We start from the raw sequence: 23,509 nt of genomic DNA, 5'->3' as shown, positions 1-23,509 counted from the left end.
ATAAAAAAAGAACCAAGTGCCAGAACCGAAGTGATAACTGAAGTGCTAGTGCACATAATTCGCATTTGGTCTAACTACGCAAATCGACAGTCATTCTTTTCCCCATCATTCATTGGCATTTGAAGCAGCGCTCAAATTTTGTGCTAAGACTCGAAGAAATGATGTCGCATTGTTTTTATTTTATTTCCTTGCGAGCAAATGTAAGTCTAATGCAATGGCAGTAGCTGCCATGTTATGCTTATGTACTAAATTTCTTTAAGTAGTTGGATAAAAATTCTACTAGTACAGCCAGAAGTTTAAAATGCAATGCTGGAGTTCCTTATTCTTGAAGTATTTTCTGGGCTGTGCATTATGCTCATTTTTCATTGTCTTATTTGATATGTTTCCTTGAGGCATTCAGCCATGCTTTTTTTCTTTATGCAGCAGTAGCTGTGTCAGCAGACAGGGCACATCGTATTAACATCAGTACCCCTGAAATGTAGTCAAGTGTTGAAACTGCGTTTGTACACATGGAGCCGAAGGCTAAGATACTGTGTGTCGTGCCTTGTGTGTCTCGCTGTTTGATGTCACCATGCTACAGTTCTGAAGTGCTGTTGAAAAACGTTGCATTGCGCTATGAGGTGCGTGATTTCTTGCTAGTAGCCTTATGAAGGAACTGACCTTGGTCTGTGCAGACACCGCCTTTGACGAATGTGCAAGCTTCAATGGAGATGGCTGGGTCACACTCAGCAAGGACAGACTGTTGCACGCTGCAAGCAATATGTCCGAAGTCATCAGACTCAGCTTCTTGGCCAAAGACCGCAACGGAATCCTGCTTTTCCAAGGCCAACCACGTGGCGCTGAAGCAAGGGGCCAGGACTACCTTGCACTGGCGCTCGTTAATGGTCACCTGGAGTTTAGGTGTGCACGAACTTTCTTGTTGTTTTTAGAGAAAATCCGTTACGTAAGTGAAGTTTGACATTCGGCTGCTGTGGAACATCATTAATGATTTTGAAGTTAAGAATTGACCTACATACTGAAATGTAAATTAAATTTAATGAGCCATAAATTTTTTACATGGAATGCAGATCAAATTGCATATCAGCAGTAATTAAACTTTTATCAGTAGCACTGCACTGTCAGTGCAGTGCTAAATTCAATAATTAGTCTCCTGACGAGGTCTTCTGATTAGGCAAAAAATTCTTATAAAATCTAGTTTAGTGGAAGAATCTCCAGGTGGGGTGCGTTCGTTACCGTCTGGTCCAGGGTCACTGTTATCTATTTTTGTACTAGTTCTTCGTTGCGCATTTGATGAGGGGACGAAAGACACTGGAGCATTTGTTCGCAGCCATCGAAATACATCGACTTGACAAATCCTGTGAAATTGAATTTAGCACTGCACTGTCAATGCAGTGTTCTTCTCATCTGCTATTGGATCAGTCTTTTGTGAAAGGCAGGGTAAGAATTGTGATATCACTCTACATGCTTTTTGTTTTTTGTCTAGCTATGAAATGGGAAGTGGTCCTGCTGAGATTCTATCAGAAGAAAGAGTTGACGACGGACGAATGCATACAGTGGAGCTCAGAAGGTAAGCCTTAGAAAGCCTAACTAATGCTGAAAATAATTCAGTCTTGACTGGGCAGCTGACACGTGCACCTGGCTTTGAAGTTTCCCAATACATTCAAGCTTATTACAGCTTGAGCCCTTGAGCCCATTCAAGCCTATTACAGCTTGAGCTCTTGAGCCCTCCACTATGGCGTCCCTCATAGTCTGAGTTGCCTTGGAACATTAAACCCTATTAAAAAAAATAATAAAAATGCAACCTATTACAACTCATTCCCCATTACAACCTCTTCAATAGAGCACAATCTGTATCTTCGGCAGCTTGCTGAAGGCAGGGAATGCTCTTGTGTTTTAACACCCCAATGAGTGTTCTGCATTGCTGCCGCTAAATGCAGACACTGCACCAATTTTCAATGCTCCTGCAGGGTTGCAAGCAGCATATGATATGCCCACCTGAGTGTTGCCACTAGCAACTGCTTCTGAGCTACTTAAATAACACCCCTACCTGACCAAAGTAACACTCCAAAGATTCGTTGGGCTAAATTCTTTCCCATCAGCGTGCGCTATGTGGGCTTTTCATTGCAGGTTACATGCAACACCTGTCCTTTATTTTGATTGGGGGGGAAGGCGAATCCTTTTGCACAGCTTCAAAATTTTAATTCTGGGGAGAACTTTACAGAAGTTTGAGCCATGCAAAGCACTTGTCATCTACAGTTTCAAATTACTTGCTGTCTGTAAGTTTTTAATTAATGTGCTGTGGAGATAGTTACAGCCAAGGCTCTTAATTGGGCTAGTTGGTTGCTATAATCCAACATAGTGGCTAGCGCACAAGAAAGATGCACACAGGACAGACGCACACGTTTGTCCTGTCTGCCTTCCTTCTGTGTGCGCCTTCCCTGTGCGCGAGCCACTATGTCAGATTCTACCCAGAGAAGCTGCACATTTACCATTTTTATAAATTTGCTTGCAGGATCACCATCTACTAAGCAAATATTGTGTTAAAAGCAATGCTAAATGCTAAAAAGTATTTGTCTCCCTTTCTTTACCTCTGGTTGTCCTGAGAATTTGGATTATGTCCATACTTTCTATGCTTGTGGGTTGTGGAGCCATGTCCGAGCTCACTTAATGAAGAGATCTGAAGCCTCTTGACAAATAATTCTTCAATGAATGCTTGCTATTAGGTGGTACTGACTGGAGGATAAAAGTAACCCATTTGTTGGCAGACAGTCTGTACAGTCTTGTCACATTGTCAGGATCATAGTGATACCATTAAAGCATGGAGCCATAAGTTACCCGAGATACTAACAATACTGTACCCTTGCTCAAGTTGGTCCAACTTTTCTTTGTAGCTCATGAGTTTTAGTTGTAGCTTTGTCACACAGTCAGCACCTCAAGATCATGTTATTTTGTATACTGAGGGCTTGTGCATCTTGCAAATTTCTTATAGTTATTCTTCTAAAATAGTTATTCTTCTTAAATAACTATGAACTGTGGACTATAACTGTGGAGTTGGCTCAAGAATCTTGAGCCAACTCCGCAGGACATTTTAGGTTGCAAAGTTGCAGTGTATGCAGAAAAGCACTGCATTGGGTGTGTGTGTGTGGACAAGGTTGTGACTTTAAATGCAGATAGGCACTCAGTGTATAGGGGGATATACGCTTATTCAAGGCACTATTGTATCATTGCAGGAAAGGAAAATGGGGCACACTGAAAGTCGATAACAAGGAAGTCCATGGCGAATCTGCAGGCCTCTTAGTAATGCTGAACACAAAAAGTGACATCTTCATTGGTGAGTTGTGTGGCTTCTCTTGATGGAACTGCAAAGGGGCCATGGGCCTAATGTGATTTTCTTTCTGCAGGTGGTGTCCCTGAACCAAGGGAAATGACAGCAGAGAGATATCAAAAAGGCTTCACTGGCTCCATAATGAATGTACAGATCCAGGACTCTGGTGTTATTAACTTATATGGAGACTCGCTCGATTCAGCCAACGCTGACGAGTGTGAAGGGTAAGTTATATTCTTGTGTTAGCCAAGAGGGGCAGGAAGTTAAAACTTCGTCTGGCTGTTGCAGTGGCTGTAGATAGCAAAATCAGGGTCATTCCCTATAGCTAATATTCAAGAACCAGTGAGTCAGGCTACTGTTAACTGAAGCGCAACTAAGGATACATTTTGCAACAGAGAAAGTTGTCTGGAGTAAGAAATGCATTTGACCTCTTTCTTAGAGATAACCGCTCTGTCTCTGCAGGTCATAATGACATTTAATGCAGAAATGCACTTTAGGGCTTGGATGCTGGCACCACTTTTGCATCTGTGATGCAGCGGTCACCTGAATAACAGTCCACACCCAAGCTCGTTTAGATAACAAAAAAGAACACCCATGCACATGGGTGCTTAGGTAGAAGGGTAGTTATCCATGCTTTCTGGTTGAGATAGTAAGAAGAGGAAGGAGCAGCAGACGTTACAGGATAGCCTTGATAGAAAGTACAAGTGCTTCTGTGGAAGTTCCTGTGAGATGAGAAGCTGCAATGAACCATCACTATACTCGGCAACAACCTTTCCTGGCAATGGAGTGGAAGCTATGGATCTGAAACGCACACACTCTTCCCATGCAGAGAAATATAGTCTCCGCTTGCAGTTATTAGTTGTTTCTTGAAGCATAGTATGTTGTCAATATTTGTTATTTAGGGCATGTTTCTAACACAGCTACCAACTTTATATGTTAGAAAGTCAAGGAAAAAACTGCTTTTTATTACTACAACGAATTTGCTAGGCACGTCTTCTTATTATTGCAAGAAGCTTCCACAGATGGTGCCAGCTGCATCTGTGACAGAGAAGCTAGTGTGCAGACAGCAATGCACTAGGGCCGCTGCGGTGATTCAGTGGTCATGGCGCTCAGGTGCTGACCCAAAAGACACGAGTTCAGTCTCGGCCGCGGCGGTATCATTTCGATGGAGGCGAAATGCTAGAGGCCCGTGTACTGTGTGATGTCAGTGCATGTTGAAGAACCCCAGGGGGTTGAAATTATCCGGAGCCCTCCATTACAGTGCCCCTCACAGCCTGAGTCTCTTTTGGCTATCCATAGAGCTTTAGGGTCCACAAAATCAAACCGAATAAAACCAAGCGATGCACAATGTGGCCAGGCACAACTCTGTGTGGACGAACTGTTTTGTGGAATGTCAGATACAAACGCTCCGCCCCTATAGCCTTTGCTTCATTGCCAAGGAAAGCTTTCATCAGGTATAATCACGAGCACGGTCGATGGAAAGGAATTTCCACAGCAGTAACACTCAGCGTTCATGCGTATGTTAGCACATTTTTTATGCAGTGATCTTATCACCTCTAAACTATCAGCACGATCAGCTCTAAACTGTAAACTGAGCTACCACTCACTTCAGTGCCGCAGATTATGAGATGCTCAGTAAACAGTCAGCTCATCAAGAATTACTATTCTGTGTGCATTAACTTTTCCGACACCAAGGTGGCAGGGAGTGTTCTTCTGACATTGTGCAACAATTCTCTCTTTTTTTCAGGCATGTGGGAAGTGGAGACTTCTTCACGAACTTTCGGATGAGCAACAAGTGACCTTCTGCAGAGCAGCTATTTTCCCAAGCTTTCCATTAGCTTTTTTTTCTTCAATCATGAAGCTAGAGCAAGACTGCTTTATTCATTGGGGGAGGGAAAGAGCCAGTTTTCCCCTCTCCTGGAGATAAACGTCTCACGGTCAACGTTTTTGTTCTCCTGTTCATCTAATAGCAGCAGCCCATGTGTTTTTCTTTCCTGCAAAGAGCGAGTTTTTGTGAAGGCAGACTATTTTCTTAGCATGATATCGTTCACTCTAGTCTCGTGTATTTTTTAGTTGTGCCTCTTTATTTTGAAGCGAGCAGCAAGCTTCATTCAAGCACTCTAAATGCACGCGCATCTTTAGTTCTGAAAGGGATGGTAGCATTGCTGCAAGATCCTGCCGCAAGTGAAGGTTGCTTCTTGTGCTTCATTCTGGGAAACAGCCTTGAGGTTTGCGCTTCATCTATGCATGTCAACGTTGTTCCACAAACATATGGAGTGCATTTAGTTCACTCATCACAGATTCACTGCACCGTCATTTTGTTTGCCTGGGAGCCTTTCATTTTTGTTTTGTTTGAACTGTAAGACAGGCACTCATCGTTGGCATATCTGCATCTTTGTTTGATGGCAAGACTACTCACTGTTTCCACGTGGACCGAGACGCGTGCATGAGGGCATTTACGGCCATGTTTCCAACTGCGTCGAGCTGCATGGTGTGACCACAGTCTGCTTCTGTGCATAGCAGTTGTGCCAAATGTTTGTTTGCGTGGTGGTGTCCTCAAAACCGGTGAAACCCTCTTTCGCTGCCCCATTTTCAGGTTTTTCTTTTTTGTTTCACTTTATTTCTGTACTTGCAAAAAGATATATATACATACACTGCTTTATGTACTGCTTTTGACCCTCGTAGAATGTGTGAATGCACATTTGTCCCTTTTCAGGACAAGTGCCAAGATGGGTGCACTTAGAAGAGGAGATTGTATAAAATTGCTTATTTATGATGGCAAGCTTTTCTACTTTTTTTATGCATATTTGCGATGTGTAGTGCACGTGACTAGAATGCGATCAAATACAGGCAGAAATTATTTTGTCTGGTTTAATGTTCTCATGAGTTGTGTCCAAGCTAATTTCACCACAAAATTGTACCGTTAAGCTGCAGTCAAGGTTTCTTTGTTGCCTCTGCAAAGGTTTAAATTGTCTTCGCACTGGCAGTGTTGATGGTTTTTTTGAGGACTGACTACCAAGCATTCAAGAAAGGTGGCTGATTTCGGTAAAAATCTTAAGTGTGTACATATTCAGAGTGTTGACTGCAGCTCTGGTGGTGTCACTGCCAATTACAATTCTCTTTTTGTTTTTCATTGCACTGTGCTGGTTATTTTGGAGACCCCAACAGCAGCTGCAATTACTTGGTTGCACCTAGTTTCACTGCTGCTACTGCCTCTTGAAATTGCAATAAAGCTGATGTTTGTTAATGTTCAGGTGGGTTTGTGCGTGCTGTCACTTTCACACAAGCCAGCGATGGGGTTTTAATGCGCATGCACTTAAGTGAACGTCCACATTAGTGTAGCGCAAGAGCTAGAGCTAGATGTTCTACAAATCAAAACGAGCATCTACATTTTCTCTACATCAAAAAAAAGCGTTTGCTTTTTTCTTGTACAGTTAAAATTTGTACACTTATGTTTTTCCATGTGGATAATGGTCGTGGCACACAGTAAAGCATGATTTTTATGAATGATGTTGCTTGGGCTGTCTGAATTGCCAATGGCAAAGCTACTGTTTGATTGAAAGGTCCTTAATGAGACAGCTGCCCCACATGTCCGTGTTGATAGCACTATTCTTTGAGGTCTACTACCAGCCATGGCTTTTTAAGCACCCTGTACTGTATGTTGCTGCTCAACAGTAGTGAGTGCAAGTATAAAGCCAGTTTTGTGCCCATGTGAAAGCTTTCTGTAAAAAAACTTCAAATTCAGATACCATTCAAGAGATTTGGTTTTGTTGAAGTGTGTAGCATTTAAACCTCCTGTAGACAACCTCCCAAAAACAATGCCTCAGTGATTTAATTTTCACCTGTGACATTATCATCGACAAGCAGTCTTTGGAGTCTTCAGAGACCCAGAGTTTCAATTTTTTTTATAGCAACAGCATTTTAGCGAGCTTTATCCAGGGCAGAAAATTCATTAATTGATGGCTGTTGAGTTGAACAAAATAAAAATGACATTTGCCGAGAGGAGCCACACATGCAGATGACTGCATATGCATGTGCCAGTACAATGAATGCAGTAGAGATGTCCGGTTATACAGGTATCGCACAATCGGGGCTTTGAGAAAGTAAGTGTGCTTAAGTATTTTTGAAGGGGCTGCACCCCAACCATAGCTTTAAGAATGAAGGACCACCAAAATGGAACGTTACCAGACCAAAAGGTAATTACTGCACCTTGGTGAGCATTCATGGCACTAAACCAAGTAGCACTAAACCTGCAATGTAATACCCTCACTATGAAGCCCTTAGGGGTATTCTGAGTAAATAATTGGCAATAAGAATTAACAAAAAGCCTTTGCTTTGCTGATGGCATTGTCTTTCTAAGAGTTTTCATATGTATTACAAAAAACGACCCAGCATCTGAAATGCAAATATAGTAGTAAGTGTCAAAAACAGGACAACTTCGACAATACTTAGCAGTTGGGCTAAGGGGAAAGTATTTACAAATCGAAATCATGAAAAAAATTGAAAGCAGCACAGTGTGCAAGCTGAAGGTTGAGATGTCCTTGCCAGAAGTAAGAAGAAATGGACAATAAAAGGAGATGGCATGGAGCAAGTGGAGAGCACAGCAGGTAGCCATTGCCCCATAAAGGTGAAGAGCAAATGCAATGGGAAGAAAAACAATTGGGAATGGCAGGATTATTGGGTGAAGGAAGTCGAGAAATTTGCAGGTGCAAGGTGACCGTTGTTGGTGTAGGACAAGGATCACAGAGCATCACTGTGAGGGGTTTTGTTAGTGTGTCTGCTCTTTCCAGCTGTGGAATTCACTCAGCTTGCTAATAATGCAGCAGTGTTAAGCCCAATACATAACGAAAGCTGCTAAAAACATCTGCATATAGAGAACTCCCAGTAATTAAAACTCAAGGGGGGCCAAAAACTTGAACTGAGTTCGAACCGAAGCATCCATTTTTAATACACATTAAATGTGCCTTACAAAATGTTGCAAAATTTAAACTCTGCGCTCTAAATAACTCTTAACGACCGTCCCAAACAAAGGAATCGATTTTTATGCAGCAAAGCAACACCGAGTGATACACGTCGCAGTGGAAGGCTCTGGATTAATTCTGGTTACATTCAATGACACACTTTTGACTCTTTCAGTGAGCATCTTAATCTAAACACATAGACATTTTTGCATTTGGCCTTCATTGAAATGCAGCTAGGATCAAATCAGCAAACTTATGCTCAGCAGCTGAATGCAACAACTTCTGAGGCACCACATCACATCCAATATCAATTGATCAGCACCCAAGTTTGCCATGTTTCCTTCAATTTAATTTCACAACACAGATAGGGCATAAAATAACGTCACTACATCCAATGTGAAGGGGATACATGGTTCCTATGAGAAAAACTGTGGTGTGGTAACGGATGCTCAATGCACTGAAGCATCATATCATTCTATTGTCTGCAAGCAAGTAGCTTTTTTAGTAGATTTATACAAGCCATATTTCTGGCTCATTTCTACAATAAAAAGGAAGTGCAAAGTGGCATTATGCACTTAGAAGAGAACAGTATGCTGCAAATGTTTTGCACAAGGCTAAATATCACCCCTATATGCAAAATTGGCAGGGGTCAAACAAACTGCACACCCCTTTTTGAAGACACACTTTTTGCACTGTATCACTGCACACTGCTAGTGTCTTGTTAAGCTTGGTCGGTGATTAATTTGTTATCAGATGTCAACACCTCTTTTAAGAGTTCTTCCACTCTGTTCCTTTTTGAAAGAGCATTTGCCTTTCCCTGGAACTTTCCATGCTTGAGGAAGCCTTTCCCATCCAACAGTTCGCATACTTTGGGTCCAACAGCAGAGATTATGTTTTCTGGTCCAGAGATCAAAAACTGGCCACTACCTCTCTCATCGCCACCGGTCAAAAATAATAGGACCTTTTTGTCTGCAAGCTCATTTGCAAATATTGCCATAAATTCAGCATCTGCTTCTCGCCTGTGAAACGTATGGAATGCTGGCAGAGGTTCTTGCTGTTTCAAAAGTTTTGCTTCAGCTACTGCCAGGTCACGCAGTACAGATAACGAATTTTTATTGGCCAATTTTAGAGATTTGTTTAGTTTTTCAATCAATGACGCATGGTCGTCTGGACCACATTTCAGCAGTGTTGTTATTGCCTTCTCTCGCCGCACTGTTTTATCCACGTAGTTGAGAATCCTGTTTCCAACCAAAAAATAAAGGTTTGTTTTTCCCTGCTTGCCTTTCTCCGTGTAAAGCAATTTAATCATCTGGAGATGGCTCAGGTTAGAGACATGGGTCCCGCAACAAGTGTTTGAGTCCACACCTTCAATGCTCACCACACGAATCACATCGCCTTCACCGTCGGGAAGCTTCAGCCTCGTCCGTACTGCTTTCAGGTCCTCAGATCCAGGCTCGTAAAGGCTGACAATTAGCGGAAGGCATTGCCTTATTTTCTCGTTCACTAGTGATTCTAACTTCTGCACATCTTCAGCCTTGACTCCTTTGGGCGCATCTAGCTCAATGAAGCTCACGTCTTCACCCAAGCTCCAAGAGGTTGTCGGAAAGCCGAATTCCTTCTCTGCCACCGCAGTGATAAGGTGTTGGCCAGAGTGCTGCTGCATGTGGTCGTAACGACGGTTCCAGTCCACCTTCATCTCCACTTCGGCACCAACAGCGATGGGCGACTCGACGATATGGACAGCTTTTCCGTCCTTCCGGAACACTCGTAACACTGGCACATCGCCGACCAGACCCCGGTCGTCGGGCTGTCCGCCTCCCTCAGGGAAGAGCACAGTGTCGTCAAAAATGATTTCGTAGCCATCTTGAGCTGATCCTTCAACAACAGGATTACAGGCAACTACCGTCGTTTTAAGATTCTTGAGGTAGCTGTCTTTCTGACACGCAAATATCATTTTTAAACGCAGCCGTCAGCAGCCCGACTCCGAGCGGCTCCAGCAACGTGCAGCGGTCGTGCACACAGCGCTTTCTGCGCTCACAGAAAATTAGTGCAGTGCAGGCGGTGCAGAACCACCTCGCACCAGTTACGAAGGAAGAATGAGCGAATGAACTGCACTCAACCAGTTTAGTTGATGCAGCTGTGCCGAATGATGAGAGACGATGCCCAGCCAGCCCAGCCTAGCCCAGCTCCGAAATGCGGAGAGGCACTGGTGTGGGGAGGGGGGATCGGCCGGATCCGGATACAACAGTATCATCATCGTCATCGTCGCCGGCACCATCTGCACCGCGGATGTATGATTGAGTTTCTCTTTGATGCCGCGTTGATGAGAAACTGGGATGTGTGTGAAGGCGACACGTGATGCGGCAGCATACTTTCGCTACAGCCAATCGCGCTGCTCACGGTAATCTCGACAAGCTGTAACGAGACATCTGAAGAGGCACGTCTCAAGTGGCGTAAAGTGGTGGTGGCGCGTCGCGTGGGCTCCTCTTGAACTCGTTCGCGATTATAATGCTTGTGTAATCGAAACCTCTCTGCGCTGAGAATTCACCGCGTACCCTTGTGGCTGACGGTGCTGCTGTGCCATGGAACCTGAAAACGGACATCGCTGGTAAAGTACTGCTTGTCTTCATTGGGCACAATGATGCGCTTACAAAACTAGACGAAACTACTGGTTTCGCACGTGCTTTCTTTCCGCAGTGTTTACCTCGACTACAATGCGACTGCGCCAGCGGAGGAAGAAGTGCAAAAATCAATTGTATACGCCCTGCAGGTCGCTTGGGGAAACCCGACAAGCAACCACGAAGGAGGTGAAGTAGCAAAGTTTCGATTAAAGAGGTTCTGAAAAGAGCGTAAAGAGGTCAGCACAGCCAATTTGACGCGCACTTATGTCTTACGAAAGCATTTAATATTGAAATTTTGCGATATTTCTTCAGGAAAGCTGGGGGGGGGGGGGGGGGATTTGATGTAACCACGACCACTTAAAATCGTTGGAAATGGAAGCATATGTGCTTACTTAAATAACCAGCTGTGACCACCTATAATCAGTCAGGTTAAGATGTGCATGCTATAAAAACACATAGTACTCGAACAACTTGAGCATCGTATTATGTAAATGCTTTAATTGCATATTACTTTTATATCTGTGCCTGTGCAGCCATTGATGACTGCTGATCACAGAGCTCTGGCTTTCTGATAGCATTTGTGGATGTTAAACAGCAGAAGCTGAGGCTTGATGCTAATTCACCAGCTTGGTCCTGTGTTAGCTGTGTGTGAATTGTCAAGAAAAAGTGTACTGGAAACTTCGTCAAGAAAGTGGTTGCATATTAGCAGACTGATAATTTTATATCGCGGGCAATTGATTCCAAAGAAGGGCCCCTTTTTGTACTGACAGGAAGTGAAGCTCGCAGGATTATTGATGAAGCCCGTACATCAGTCGCAAACATGATTGGAGCACTGCCACCAGGTATGTGCAGCCTATAATTAGTTTGCTAAGTTGATGTGGTTGCTTGAGTGGAAGCTAATTTGGTTCTGTTGATATGCTTTCAGAAATTGTCTTCACATCAGGAGGGACAGAGGTATATAATTTGTAATTTGCGTACTTTCCTTGCACCTGCATGCATATAGTAGGATTACTGGTTGTCAGTAAATGATGCATTTCAATGCTGCGCTAGCTTTTAAATGAACTGCTTTTGTAAGGTCATCTTGGAATTTTGGTTTGTATTTTCAGAGCAACAATATGATTATCCACTCACTTGTGCGCCATTTTAAGAAGACAAGGAGCAGCTTTGCTTCCCTCTCAAACAGCAAGATTCCTCATGTCATCACAAGCAACATTGAACATACTTCCATCCTGTTAACCTTGAAGGATTTGTATGAAGATGAGCGCCTAGGTAGGCATGGTGATACAGCCATGAACCCTGAACTCTGTATGCATTTTGTGGAAGTAGATACAGATACAGCTATTGCTGTCACTTCTTTACCCTTTAAGTGGGAGAAAAGTTTTGAGTTCCAGTTCTTTTGGTCTGCATACAAGGCCAGGAGATCTTGGCCCCACTGATTCAATTAGACAAACTGTTAGATGTGCTGATGTGTGTGCGGCATTGCCTGCATTCGGACATCCTCCTGCAGATTCCCTGTGAAAAACATGGTTGAAGGGCATTTTTCGGAAGCATGAATTTTCGGAACAGATACAAAAGATTGAGATTCATTTCCCTTTCCCTTAGCTCTTATCTAGCACTTTCTAACATTCCTTCTTGTATGCCTATATTAAAGCTGTACTAATTAATGGACTGCTTTTTTGTTTGTTTTTGGTATCCAGTGCCTCTCGTTATGACCTGTGAGAAACCTTCCCTTGACCATTATGTCATTGGTTTTCCATCCGCACATAGCTGGCATTGTTAGATTCCCCTCCATTGTTGTGTCTCGGCTAACTGCATGCTATTGAAGAGAAGAACCCCTACTGATGTACTGACCTACTGACTGTTCTGTGGCATCACTCAATCCCTGTTTGTTGCTTTGAGACATTCATGGATATCTGTGATTGTTCATTAATCATTCATGTTTCTGTTTGTTTACTTTCCTGTTAATTTTCTTTGGCAGATCTCACAATTGTGCCGGTTTCGAAGGTTACTGGTAGTGTGTCTGCTGAGGAAGTTGTGGCAGCCATTCGTCCTGAAACTTGTTTTGTTACCATCATGCTGGCTAACAATGAGACTGGAATTATTCAGGTATGTTTAAAAAAAATCCCTTATTATGGTTTAGTTGTTCACTCGTCTTCAGTGACATAGTGAGTTTTGATGCATGAAATTATCTTTACATGCTTTTGTGCTATTTTGAGCCTATGGTGAGCCAGCCTATTTTGAGGTATGGCCCGACCTGGTGCTCGGCTTGCTAGGGTTGCGTGGCTTAGCAAAGGAGCCTGCGCCTTCAAATCCCGTCCGTGTGGGCTTGGAAGAGACAGCGCAAAGAGAGAAAAAGAAGGTCCACAAATAGGCTTCTACCGCGCGAGGCAGATTTAAGGTTTTGCTTGACGGCGGAACTTATCTGTGATCCGTCAAGGCAGCTGTGGTCAAGACCCTTTTCCCAAGCATCTCACCCCAGAAGAGGTGATCACCGGGCCAGGGGAAACATTTGTACCCATTAGAAAACCGGTGGGTACCCGGCGTTACTAGGGATCGAACCCAGCACCTACCGAATGCGAGGCGGATGCTCTACCACAAGGCCACGCTTTGCCAAAGATTTCGTGTTGTATCGTGTGTGGTGTATAATATTAGATACTTGATGCCTTTTTCTGTCCGTAAATGTGTTACACATGCTCTTGCCTACAGTGTTCTTAGATATGGCATCACTGTTTATGGTCACTGCACAGATTGCTGGCAGCACAGGGTGAATTCACTTCTGCGTTCCCTTCTAAAGAATATTGCCTACAACTTGTCTATTCGTAATGACATTGATATTTTTAGAAGACTAAAGCTTCCAAGTTTTAACGCCTTGTTAGCAGAAACTATTGTGCTAAAACATTTCTGGTATAGTCAGTTCACCATTCTATGTTCCTGCACGTGATTTAAGACCAAAATACCGTTACTGCATTCCTCGCTCCTCAACCCGGTACGGAAAGCGCACACGTCAATCCTATTCACCTGCCTGTTTCAATAGTTTGCCACCTAGTGTATTCCGCATGAAAACTAAATATAACCTAAAAAAAATTTTGCGGTATGTCTCTGTGTTGCTTCCTGCCCCATAATTACTTCATCTAATGTTACTGTCTTATTTTCAAATTACTGTCATCCCTCTTGCTGGTGTAATAAGTTTTACCTCTATATTTGTCTCCCTGTGTTGTTCAGGTTTTTTTTAGTTGTTTTAGTTGTCATGCACGTTGCAACGTCGCTATTTTTTTGCCAATGTTCGCTGTCTGCCAGGCGCTGCCACTCAAGCCCTTTGAGGCTTTGGTAGGCCTGATTCATGGTGTATGAAAATCGACACAAATAAAAAGTGCTAACTAACTAACTAACTAACTAACATGAGTTAATAAAAGCTGCTGCTGCATGTCAAGTTTATATAGAGGTGGTCTTGTTCAGGGCAGTGACCAGGGCATGGTGGGTATGCCCTTGAGAGCTAACCTTCAGAGCTAGCCATTGAAGGTCAAGCAATCTTTGCATCATCTTTCAGTAAGACCAGCTTTGTGTTTGGTTCATTCTTCCATGAAATGGCTTCAGTAATAATATTTATGTTGTAAATATTGCATTGTTAGATAATGGGCTCATTTTTTTAGGCACCTAAAATGTTACTATAAACATTTTACCTTAAATGTTACTATAAACATTTTAGGCATATTGCCTCGGAAAAGAGAGAACCCTCACCACGTTCTAAACATCTTGCACTTTTTATGTGGGCACCTGAAAGTGTCTACTTTTTATTGCTGATATATACGATTCTGCTACAAAGGCCAATTTTCCTGCATGTAATTTCCTTTTTCTAGCCAGTTTCCACTATTGGAGCTCTGCTGAAAGATGTGAACCTGCAAAGAAAAAAAGATGGGCTCCCAGCAGTGCTGTTCCATACAGATGCTGCACAGGCACTGGGAAAGGTGGCTGTGAATGTGAATGACCTGAATGTGGACTACTTGAGCATTGCAGGGCACAAGGTGGGTGGGAGCACTGCTTTTGGTATGTGTTGACCATCACTGTGCCACTAAGCACCTGTTTTGGGGGGTCTTTAGCAGTGACAGTAGACATAATTGCCATTATAGTGTTATGCCATTGTATTTTTAAAGAGGTCCACCATAAATATATTTGTAAGAAACTTTTGTATTTATAGTGTCAACAAGCTCTTCAACGTACCTAGAGAGAATAGCACAGGGCCACTGTATCTAAATGTTGCCGTTCTGGCATCAAAGGATTTTTTGAGACTGGCAGTTCACAACTGTTGTCAGAATTGAAATAATAAAAGCACATTTACAAGCTACTCACAGAACAAAGCGATAACACCGCAAACATAAAATACACGTTTTAGATATGCCTTCATTGTAGGCTACCTATTTTGTGATTAGTGGAATGGAATATTGACTGGCAGATGCAGAACGCTGGTGCAGTGGCATGCAGGTGTATTGCACCTCCTCATTGCAACAAGTGGACACATCGAGGCATTTGAAGCATAGCCTCATTTTCCTTGTGTTCTGGTTACAGCTACACAGCATGTGCATTTTCCTTTCTTCAGTGTTTGAAATTAGTTTGGAATTGTTATTATTTCACAAAAGTGTCCATATCATGAGTGGTGACTGGGAGTTTGTTGTTGCTTTATTGATAGGGCATTCGCCTCCTGCAGCACCATAAATTATGTCAGTTGTCCTCTCAGTGGCAGCAAGAAACAACATTGGTAATGAGATGCCTTCTAACAAAAGGGCAACATTGTTTTTTGCAGCGTGTAGAGGGAAGCTGCCTTTGTTCATCTAGGTTTTGTGTGGACACGGTGACACGTGCCTTTGCACTGACGCATGTTGTGATGCTTATTCTATTCTTCCACCCGGGGGTCGCAATGTATTGCCATTCGGAATGCTGTTTCATCATTAGCTTTAATGTGCTTTTTTTTTCTTGTTTGTGAAATGCCGCTTTTGTTTGCTTCCTTTTCAATGCATCTAGTTCTATGGACCCAGAACGGGAGCCCTGTACTTCCGGGACTCAAAGCCGCTGTACCCCTTTCTGTTTGGTGCAGGGCAAGAGCGTGGTCTTAGACCAGGGTAAGGGTGCCTGCATGTCCTCATTTCGCTTGTATTTTTGAAGAAACTACGTCTTTTATTTTTCATTTCATTATTTATTTATATGATGTGACTCAAAACACACAACAGTTGCTGGACCTGCATCCACTAGCTAGTCGCAGATCCAAGCTAAAGCAAGTTTAAAATTCAAGTTTCAGCAGACCAACAAACAGAAATCATTTGTCACACTGTTACACTGTAAACTGTTACTGTCACAAATTTGTTCCATGGAACAAAATGATGCAAAGGTGCATAAATTAGTACGTTCAGGGACAGTATTATCGCACTGTATTAATGGAGCATCTCCTACATTGTGTTAAATAATCATTTGGCTTAGCAATTTGTTGGTAGTCTTTTTCAAGAAATGGTAAAATATACATACCCACCTGTCAGCTATGAATTAGAATAACCGGTTGTCAATAATACTTCTTTGTAGCTAAAGCTGGTTTGGAATTAGAAGCTAGCTTTATCTGTACTGGCAGTGAATTCCGAATTAAAGCCTCGTTAAATTTCGCGTGCTTCTATTTCTTGAAGTATAGATTAACAGATGATGGCAGATTGAAATTTGGTTAGCTGCGGAGCTTGTATTTCACAACTGTATTTGAGAGCATAAAAGAATGTTACTGCATGAAAATGCAGTTTATTCTTGTCAGTTTTTTTTTAAGTGTTCAAGAACATTGGAGATTGCTTATTGATTTCAGTGGAGCAAAACTAAAAATCGATGCAGGCCTTCATGATAACTGAGAGCCACATTTCTGCCTGCCGAACAAATCAGCATACTAATAGAAGCTGGTTGGTTTGGTTAGTAAAATCTTTGGCAAGATGAATAGAGAGGTGAGATATAACAATGTGCACGTACCAAAGCTGGTGTCAGTAGTTAGTGAAATACATCAATATATATTCACAGCTGTGTGGTTTGAATTCCTTTTTTTTTTTTTTTGACCAAGTAGAAGCAGCCCCTTGTTTTATAATAACAGTGTAGGCATGCAGAGTAGGCTTTTGAGCTCATAGGTCATGATTTATATTATGCATGAGGCATACATCACTGTTGTTTTGAACAGAATGCATTGCAGGGCTGAACGTGCACTGACATCGCACAGCACATGGGCGCCTTAGCGTTTTTCCTCCATAAAAACGCGGCGGCTGCGTTTTTATGGAGGAAAAACGCTAAGGCGCCTGTGTGCTGTGCAATGTCAGTGCACGTTAAAGATCCCCAGGTGGTCGAAATTATTCCGCAGCCCTCCACTACGGCACCTCATTCTTCCTTTCTTCTTTCACTCCCTCCTTTATCCCTTACCTTAAGGGGCGGTTCAGGTGTCCAATGATATATGAGACAGATACTGCGCCATTTCCTTTCCCCAAAAAACCAATTATTATTATTGCAGGGCTGAAATAAATACTGATGGATTCCAGAAATACTGCTGTACAGTCATTCTCTGCAATTTGTTCACAGTTTTGCTGCTTTCTTTCCTTCTTTTTTTCTCAGCACACCCAACACTTGCATGATTGCCGGACTTGGAACCGTGAGTTGTTTTGGCCCTTTGCAAATGCATGAAGTACGCTTGTAGCATTTGTTTCAATCACTTTTTTTTGTTCTGTGTGTACCCAGGCAGCAGCACTGGTTGTGAAGAATTTGGACACATACAATCAGTGCCTGAAGGACATAAGAGATTATCTGGAGCAAAAGCTCAAGGTGAGCACTTTCCATTTCGTTTATCACTTGCCTTCCATGATTTGCTGGGCAAGACATTCATATAAATGTGCATGCACTTTCAGTTTGCCTTTATTGAAAAGTTTCTGCAATTTTACAGTGTTAGCTCTTATTAGCCTGTTCCTCAATTTCACACCCTCTGCGCAATGAACCAGGGGACAGTATGGTTCCCCTCTCCACATTTAGGGGAGAGAGGATGGGAGGGGGCAGGTAGCCTAGTGGCTTGGGTGTCCACCTTTGTGGAGGGATGGGGTTGGGTTGCAAACCACCACCAAAACCCACTGCAGAGTATCACTGCAGTCCTGGGCAAGTCCGGGTTCACCTGGGGCTTTCTGACTTAAACATGTCAGTGAAAAATTCTTTGCTCTCACACCTCAACTAGTGCTCAAACATTCGCGTTGCAAACTCATTGTGATTTTTTTTTCTTGGTAACTTTGCATGTGTGTTATATAAATATATATTATGACACCTTCTGGTTTGGAGCAAACCACTGGAGGAGAATATTTTGAGGGGTTTTTAATCACACCAGGAAGGACTTTAGCAGCATGCAATGATTTAGTGCACACACATGCACGCACGCACGCACAGAGAGAGAGTTGTGTGCAAATGCTTTTGTCTGTTTTTTTACATTTTTAGGAAGCATTCGGTTCGCTTGTTTCTTTCAACCACCGAAAAGGGGCCCAGGCCCTGCCAAACACTTGCAGTGTTTCATTTGCTGGAATGAAGGGTCCTGAAATTTTGACCAAGGCAAAGTATGTCCTGGCCAGCACAGGAGCGGCTTGTCACCACACTGCCGCGTAAGTGCATTTTCTCATTTTTAGCTCTTGAAAACCACACAATAGTTTTCTTAAATGTCTTTACCACTTTTTGCCTCATTTTTAATCATATATTTTGCTATCCATCCATTAGACAAAGCAAGGGCTGTGCACTTTAATAGCTGTATTAGTACAAAGTGAAGAATCAACCATGTATGAGGAAGGGCACTTGCTAGTTGCTGATTTTCTGTGTGTCAGCAGTAGAAGTGGTTGTTCTGGCAAAGATTCTCGAAGGCAACCACCTGTGGCAAAACTTGCCTTGCAAAGGCATGCTTACATTATGGCCTTCTGGGCCACTTTTATGCATCTTTAGTTGTAAAGCAGAAATTTTATCGTGCCCTGTGTTTACATAAATGAGAACATAGCACAGAAAAGAAGATTATTTCAAGAAAGGGCGCATACACTACTGATGAAGACTTGTGCAGCCAGATGTTTGGAAAACCTTTGGTTAAAGTGACGGTTTGGGCTTGTTTGTTGCACACTCTGCATGCAGAGGAATGCATTCAATAAACAAATCTTGAATCTGTAAGTAACATCTGAGATGGAGAACAGTTCCATTGCTGGCAGTTCTGGCATTTCTTCTCTGGTCTCATTACCCGCTATGGTGACTGTTGCTTTTAATTTTGTGACTGTACATAGAATTTCAAAGCGTCTTTATTCTCAAGCATTGTGGATTCATCTCAGTACAGCAAAGAACTTGCATGAACCTGCAGGAGGCTTTTAGTTTGTCTTAATAAATTCTAGATGGTATGAACTAATCAGAAGTCATGAACAATGGCAGCATTTTGTGAAGCAGAAGCATGGCTCTGTCAGCATTTTATGCTAGCAGCCTTGCTTTTCTCTTGCTTACATAAAGCATGTGTATATTGCCAGGCCTTCGAAAGTGCTCCTCAACTCTGGAGTCACGGAGGACAATGCTCGTGGAACATTGCGGCTGAGCACAGGAAGGAAAACGACGCGCGAAGATGTGGACATCGCAGTGCAGCTGCTTCAAGAAGCAGTGCTGTCAATACAGAAGCAGCAGCCTTCTGTGTAGTAGTGCCTTGTTCTTCCGCTTTTAGTGATCGGTTCGGTGAAACTTGACATTGGTGGGCTCATTTTGAGGTACTTGGTGCATCTTTGAAATTTAAACATTAGACAATTATCGAGCCAACTAGATAGCATCAACAGTATTATACACTGTATTGCAATGTGTGAACAGCTATGAACCTTCTTTTATTGGTACGAAATGGATGAGTTCTTGAAATGTGTCATCTTAGCAATGGATTATTATTAGAGTATTGTGCAAAACGGTGAGAAAAAAAAACGCTGTGACCAGTGAAGTCACTATACTCTCTCTTTCCTCCCTGCTTTTTTGTTTAGAGGAAGACAGTTTAACGTGATAATGCTGACTTGAAATCTTTACTTTACTTTCTAACTAACTTTGTTTTGTCATTCAAATTATGCACCTCAAGTGGCTTGCTGAACAGTAATGCCTAAAAAGTAGTGCTATGTAGCAGTAGTTATGAAAATTGCCTCTATTGGTAGTGCACTATGATGCATTTATTTCATGTGTATGTTTGTCTTCCACTATATCAAAAGCTGTTTCGAGCAGTCATTGGATGTGTACACACCTTTACTCTATGTTTTGGCTTTTGTATTTGCATTTATTTTGAATTGACTATGTTGCATTTGTGTAAAGCAAGTACAAGTAGTTGTTTTTCTAGTAATATCTTTATACTACTCCGCACTGAGCGGAGTTGAGCCCATTATCTTCTGACCATTTTATTCTTTCCTGATTTAGCCTCTGTAATTTTCTTTTTATGTTCTCATGCGCTCCAAGCTAGAACGTGGTGCATATTGTCAGCAGAGTTGGTGTGATGATAACATGGATTTGTCTTGTAGTACAGGAAAGGTCGTGTGAAATCTCGAAATATTGAAATAGCCCAAATTTTCTGTTTAGTCCCGGGGATAAAAGAATGGACAGTAATTTAACATTGGTTATTATTTATGCCTGCAAGAAAAAAACTTGGTAATGCGGCCATGTTTTGTAGCGAGAGATTCACTACACCAGCTCTTCGAGCCTTCAGCGTGGCACCCCTTGAGCTCCGTGGCGGCGCCGCGGTCACGTGGCCACCACGGTTGGTCACATGGTGCGGAGCAGCTGCTGCTGCTGGCGGCGCGGCGTGCTGGGGAAACCGAGCTGCAACAGCTGTGCGCTTGCGCCATGTCGAGTGGGGGGGGGGGGGGCAGCATTGCAATTCGACTGAGCTAGTTCCACTCAGCCAGATGTAGCTCTCACGTCACTCCAGGTTTAACCAGAGCTAAACCACAGCCAATTTTGTTTTTATGCGACAGACCTGTACCATTGTGCTTAGTCTAGCTGAAAAGGAGGTATGTATTAGGTATGGGAATCTCTCTGGGGTACTGGTGTTCATATCTTCGTATGTCACCTTTGACATCATTCTTTTCCATATAGATTTCATTGTATGCTTGGGATTTTCTGTTTTGTGTAAATTTTGTGGTGCTTAGCCCCCACAAACAGATGTCCCTAGGTGTGCACATAAGTAAACAAAGCTCGCTATTTTGTTCTATTGTAATCATGCCTTCCCTATTGGACATGATGAAATATTGTCTATTAGAAAGTAGTTGTGTCCACTACCAGCCTGCACATACCACAGCTACCAGTTCCAATGAAAACTGTTATAAAGCAATAGCGTGCTCTGTTTACTTTTGTCTGTGCCCGTACATGAATGTATTTCATGCCTGGCTTTGTTTCTAGTCCAACCACATAGCATTTATTGAAAGGAACTGTGTAGCTGCAGTAATGCACAACCAAATATTTATACCATATGGATATCTCTAGCAACCAACAGCAGAGTCTCTAGACCACAGTTGTACTAAATCGTTTACCTTTACGATGCAGCTGTTTTTTTCTTCTTTTTAATGAGATAGCTTTAGAAGCCTCATCTTGCAAAAAACTTCTCATTGTGGTCTGTCATGAAATTCACCGATTGATCGAGCCAGTGTTGTGGTCTGCCACAAAATTCGCTGATTGTTCAAGGCGTTTATGACATCATCAGGTCACGTGGCATGCTACCTGCTACCTACCCCCTCCCTCTCTCTCCATCTGCATTGCCACAAACAGATGCCTCAGTCATGGAAAAAACGCAGCATTGTGGTCTGTCATAAAATTTTATGATTCTAATGCTACTGCATTTCTTATGTGTAGTGCAATTAAGTGTCCCCATAGTTTTTTTGTGTGGCTTTGGGCATATTTTTACTTAATAAACATGTGCAAAAAATATCCCATTTCATTTTCTTTCACATGCACTTTCTGTTTTGTTCTTTTCAGTAAGTAATGCATGTTTTCTTGGAATTTTGTTTCTGTTTTCACCAATGGCAGAAATCTGGATGTCAGCTACCCTGCAAAGCGAAAACTCCTTCATCATGGCAGCCTGGCTTGTCCTGCAGACAAAAGTTTGGTGCAGTGTTGGACACTTCTGTCAAAAGCCTTGTGCCCTGTGTGCACGTGGTGAGCAGCAGCTTGGCACGGCTGCACTTCATGTCCCGTCGTGACTGGTAGCGTTGCTGGAGTGTTGCACCTGCCAAGCAGTGGCTGGGCAGAGGTGTGCCTAATCCTTTTATCGCAACACGTGACAGCAGCATACAGGAAAGATGTGTGACATTTCTCTCTACTTCAGAAGTCTCCAGCAGTGCACCAAATTTCTGCCCGCAAAACAGGCTGGTGAAAGACATTTCATTGTGCAAGGTTGCTGGCTTCCAGATTTCTGCAACTCGTCTATTAGGTACCACTGGATCCTGCCTATCCAGGACCCCCACTAGAAGGTCGTTGGTTGCTTTTAATAAACAGAATTAAATTAGGATGATTAATTAACAGAGAACACATGAGCAGCTTTTGATTAGCGATGACACTGTCCTGCTAAGTGCCATAAGGTTGATTGCTGCAAGTGACTGAAGCAAACGATAAAAGTAAGGTTGCCGGTGTCAAATAAACTTTAAACCACGTGAACAGTTCCGTCTTCAATTTCTGCGGCCCTGGGCATGGTAAACTAGTGCTGTGCCTCTTTTTGCCTATATTGTGATTAGCTTCTCTCACATTAGCTAATACGGCACTCCCACTAAAAAACAGCTCATGATAAAAACCCTGAAGTAGCACTAAAAACGTCCCCAGACAGGATCCTCGAAACATCCTGAGTACGCGCACTAGACGGACAAATGGATCCAAGACTGATTCGTGAGCATCTAAGGTCATACTGAGGACGTCTTTATTTTGTCTGGGATTGTCGCAGTTGCAGCAAGAGAAAGAACAGGTGTTCTTCACTATTTTCAATAATAATAATAATTATTATTATTATTCTGTTTCCTCACCGGTATCTATTGACGCGGGAGATAGTGGAAGCTTTTCTGGGAGCGAAAACCGGACATTCATGTGTTAGTGGTCCGTCAGTTAATTAGCCTATATATGGAAGGAAGAAAGGTTTTTTAGAGGAGTGACTGAGACTTCACGTTAATGTTTTCCCGCCTAAAGCTCGGCAGGTGTCATGTGATTGCTATGGGTGGTTGTTGGTTTTTGCGCATATATAGAAGTCATTGAATGAAAAAAAATCCTCAGTTCTGAGTAAGCACTGTGCCCGCCCTCTTTATGCCATTGTTTGCTAGCGCTTGGATTCCCCACAATGAATATTTGTAATGTTGCTTTATTGTTATGATCAAACATAATAACGTTCACAAATCTATCTTAATGTTTATTTCTAACGTTATGTGTCGGAAGCATTTAGCATTGAACTGCAGAATGTGGTCTAAGTGTGTATGGTTCAACGTTGGTTTGCGATGTTCGTCCAACAATGGGAGATGGTATGCTATCCTAACCAACCTGTGAGCATGTGGCTGCAGCGTCAGGAGATAGCATGTTATCTTGACCAAATAATGGGCAAATTGCTG

The 23,509-nt window shown here is 42.6% G+C and overlaps 3 protein-coding genes across 52 annotated transcripts in view; 2 read left to right on the top strand and 1 right to left on the bottom strand.

Annotated features, from left to right (window-relative positions):
- Positions 1–6,578, top strand: part of LOC144120523 (basement membrane-specific heparan sulfate proteoglycan core protein-like) — a 329,407-nt gene extending 322,829 nt beyond the window's left edge. For 49 of the 50 annotated variants that reach the window (XM_077653043.1, XM_077653042.1, XM_077653040.1 and 46 more), the window contains 5 exons: positions 675–900; positions 1,484–1,567; positions 3,231–3,331; positions 3,402–3,549; positions 5,073–6,578. In XM_077653043.1, the coding sequence (XP_077509169.1) occupies positions 675–900; positions 1,484–1,567; positions 3,231–3,331; positions 3,402–3,549; positions 5,073–5,124 (611 nt within the window). In that variant the 3' untranslated portion in view covers positions 5,125–6,578. The remainder of the gene's footprint in view (positions 1–674; positions 901–1,483; positions 1,568–3,230; positions 3,332–3,401; positions 3,550–5,072) is intronic. The other variant, XM_077653045.1, reaches the window with a different exon arrangement.
- A 2,295-nt stretch (positions 6,579–8,873) lies between these two features.
- On the bottom strand, positions 8,874–10,374 carry LOC144120528 (alanyl-tRNA editing protein Aarsd1-B). The gene has a single exon (XM_077653047.1). It carries the CDS (start codon positions 10,238–10,240, stop codon positions 9,008–9,010), a length of 1,233 nt encoding a protein of 410 aa, XP_077509173.1. The 5' UTR covers positions 10,241–10,374; the 3' UTR covers positions 8,874–9,007.
- A 173-nt stretch (positions 10,375–10,547) lies between these two features.
- Positions 10,548–21,851, top strand: LOC144120527 (selenocysteine lyase-like). Its single transcript, XM_077653046.1, has 12 exons — positions 10,548–10,894; positions 10,984–11,093; positions 11,678–11,749; positions 11,833–11,861; positions 12,014–12,176; positions 12,886–13,013; positions 14,765–14,929; positions 15,924–16,021; positions 17,526–17,562; positions 17,649–17,732; positions 18,387–18,547; positions 19,439–21,851. Exons 1-12 carry the CDS (start codon positions 10,869–10,871, stop codon positions 19,599–19,601), a joined length of 1,236 nt encoding a protein of 411 aa, XP_077509172.1. The 5' UTR covers positions 10,548–10,868; the 3' UTR covers positions 19,602–21,851.
- Positions 21,852–23,509: the final 1,658 nt, after the last annotated feature.

This window comes from Amblyomma americanum, chromosome 2 (assembly GCF_052857255.1).
Source record: "Amblyomma americanum isolate KBUSLIRL-KWMA chromosome 2, ASM5285725v1, whole genome shotgun sequence".
NCBI lineage: Eukaryota > Metazoa > Arthropoda > Arachnida > Ixodida > Ixodidae > Amblyomma > Amblyomma americanum.
The sequence above is the reverse complement of the archived record's forward strand: the minus strand, read 5'-3'. Positions and strand labels throughout refer to the sequence as shown.

Excerpts from the sequence above, each read along its gene's own strand:
- LOC144120528 (XM_077653047.1), bottom strand. The coding sequence starts at position 10,240 with ATGATATTTGCGTGTCAGAAAGACAGCTACCTCAAGAATCTTAAAACG.
- LOC144120527 (XM_077653046.1), top strand. The coding sequence starts at position 10,869 with ATGGAACCTGAAAACGGACATCGCTG. Across the intron at positions 11,862-12,013 it reads TCACATCAGGAGGGACAGAG|AGCAACAATATGATTATCCA; the intron begins GTATATAATTTG and ends TTGTATTTTCAG. Across the intron at positions 13,014-14,764 it reads ATGAGACTGGAATTATTCAG|CCAGTTTCCACTATTGGAGC; the intron begins GTATGTTTAAAA and ends TCCTTTTTCTAG.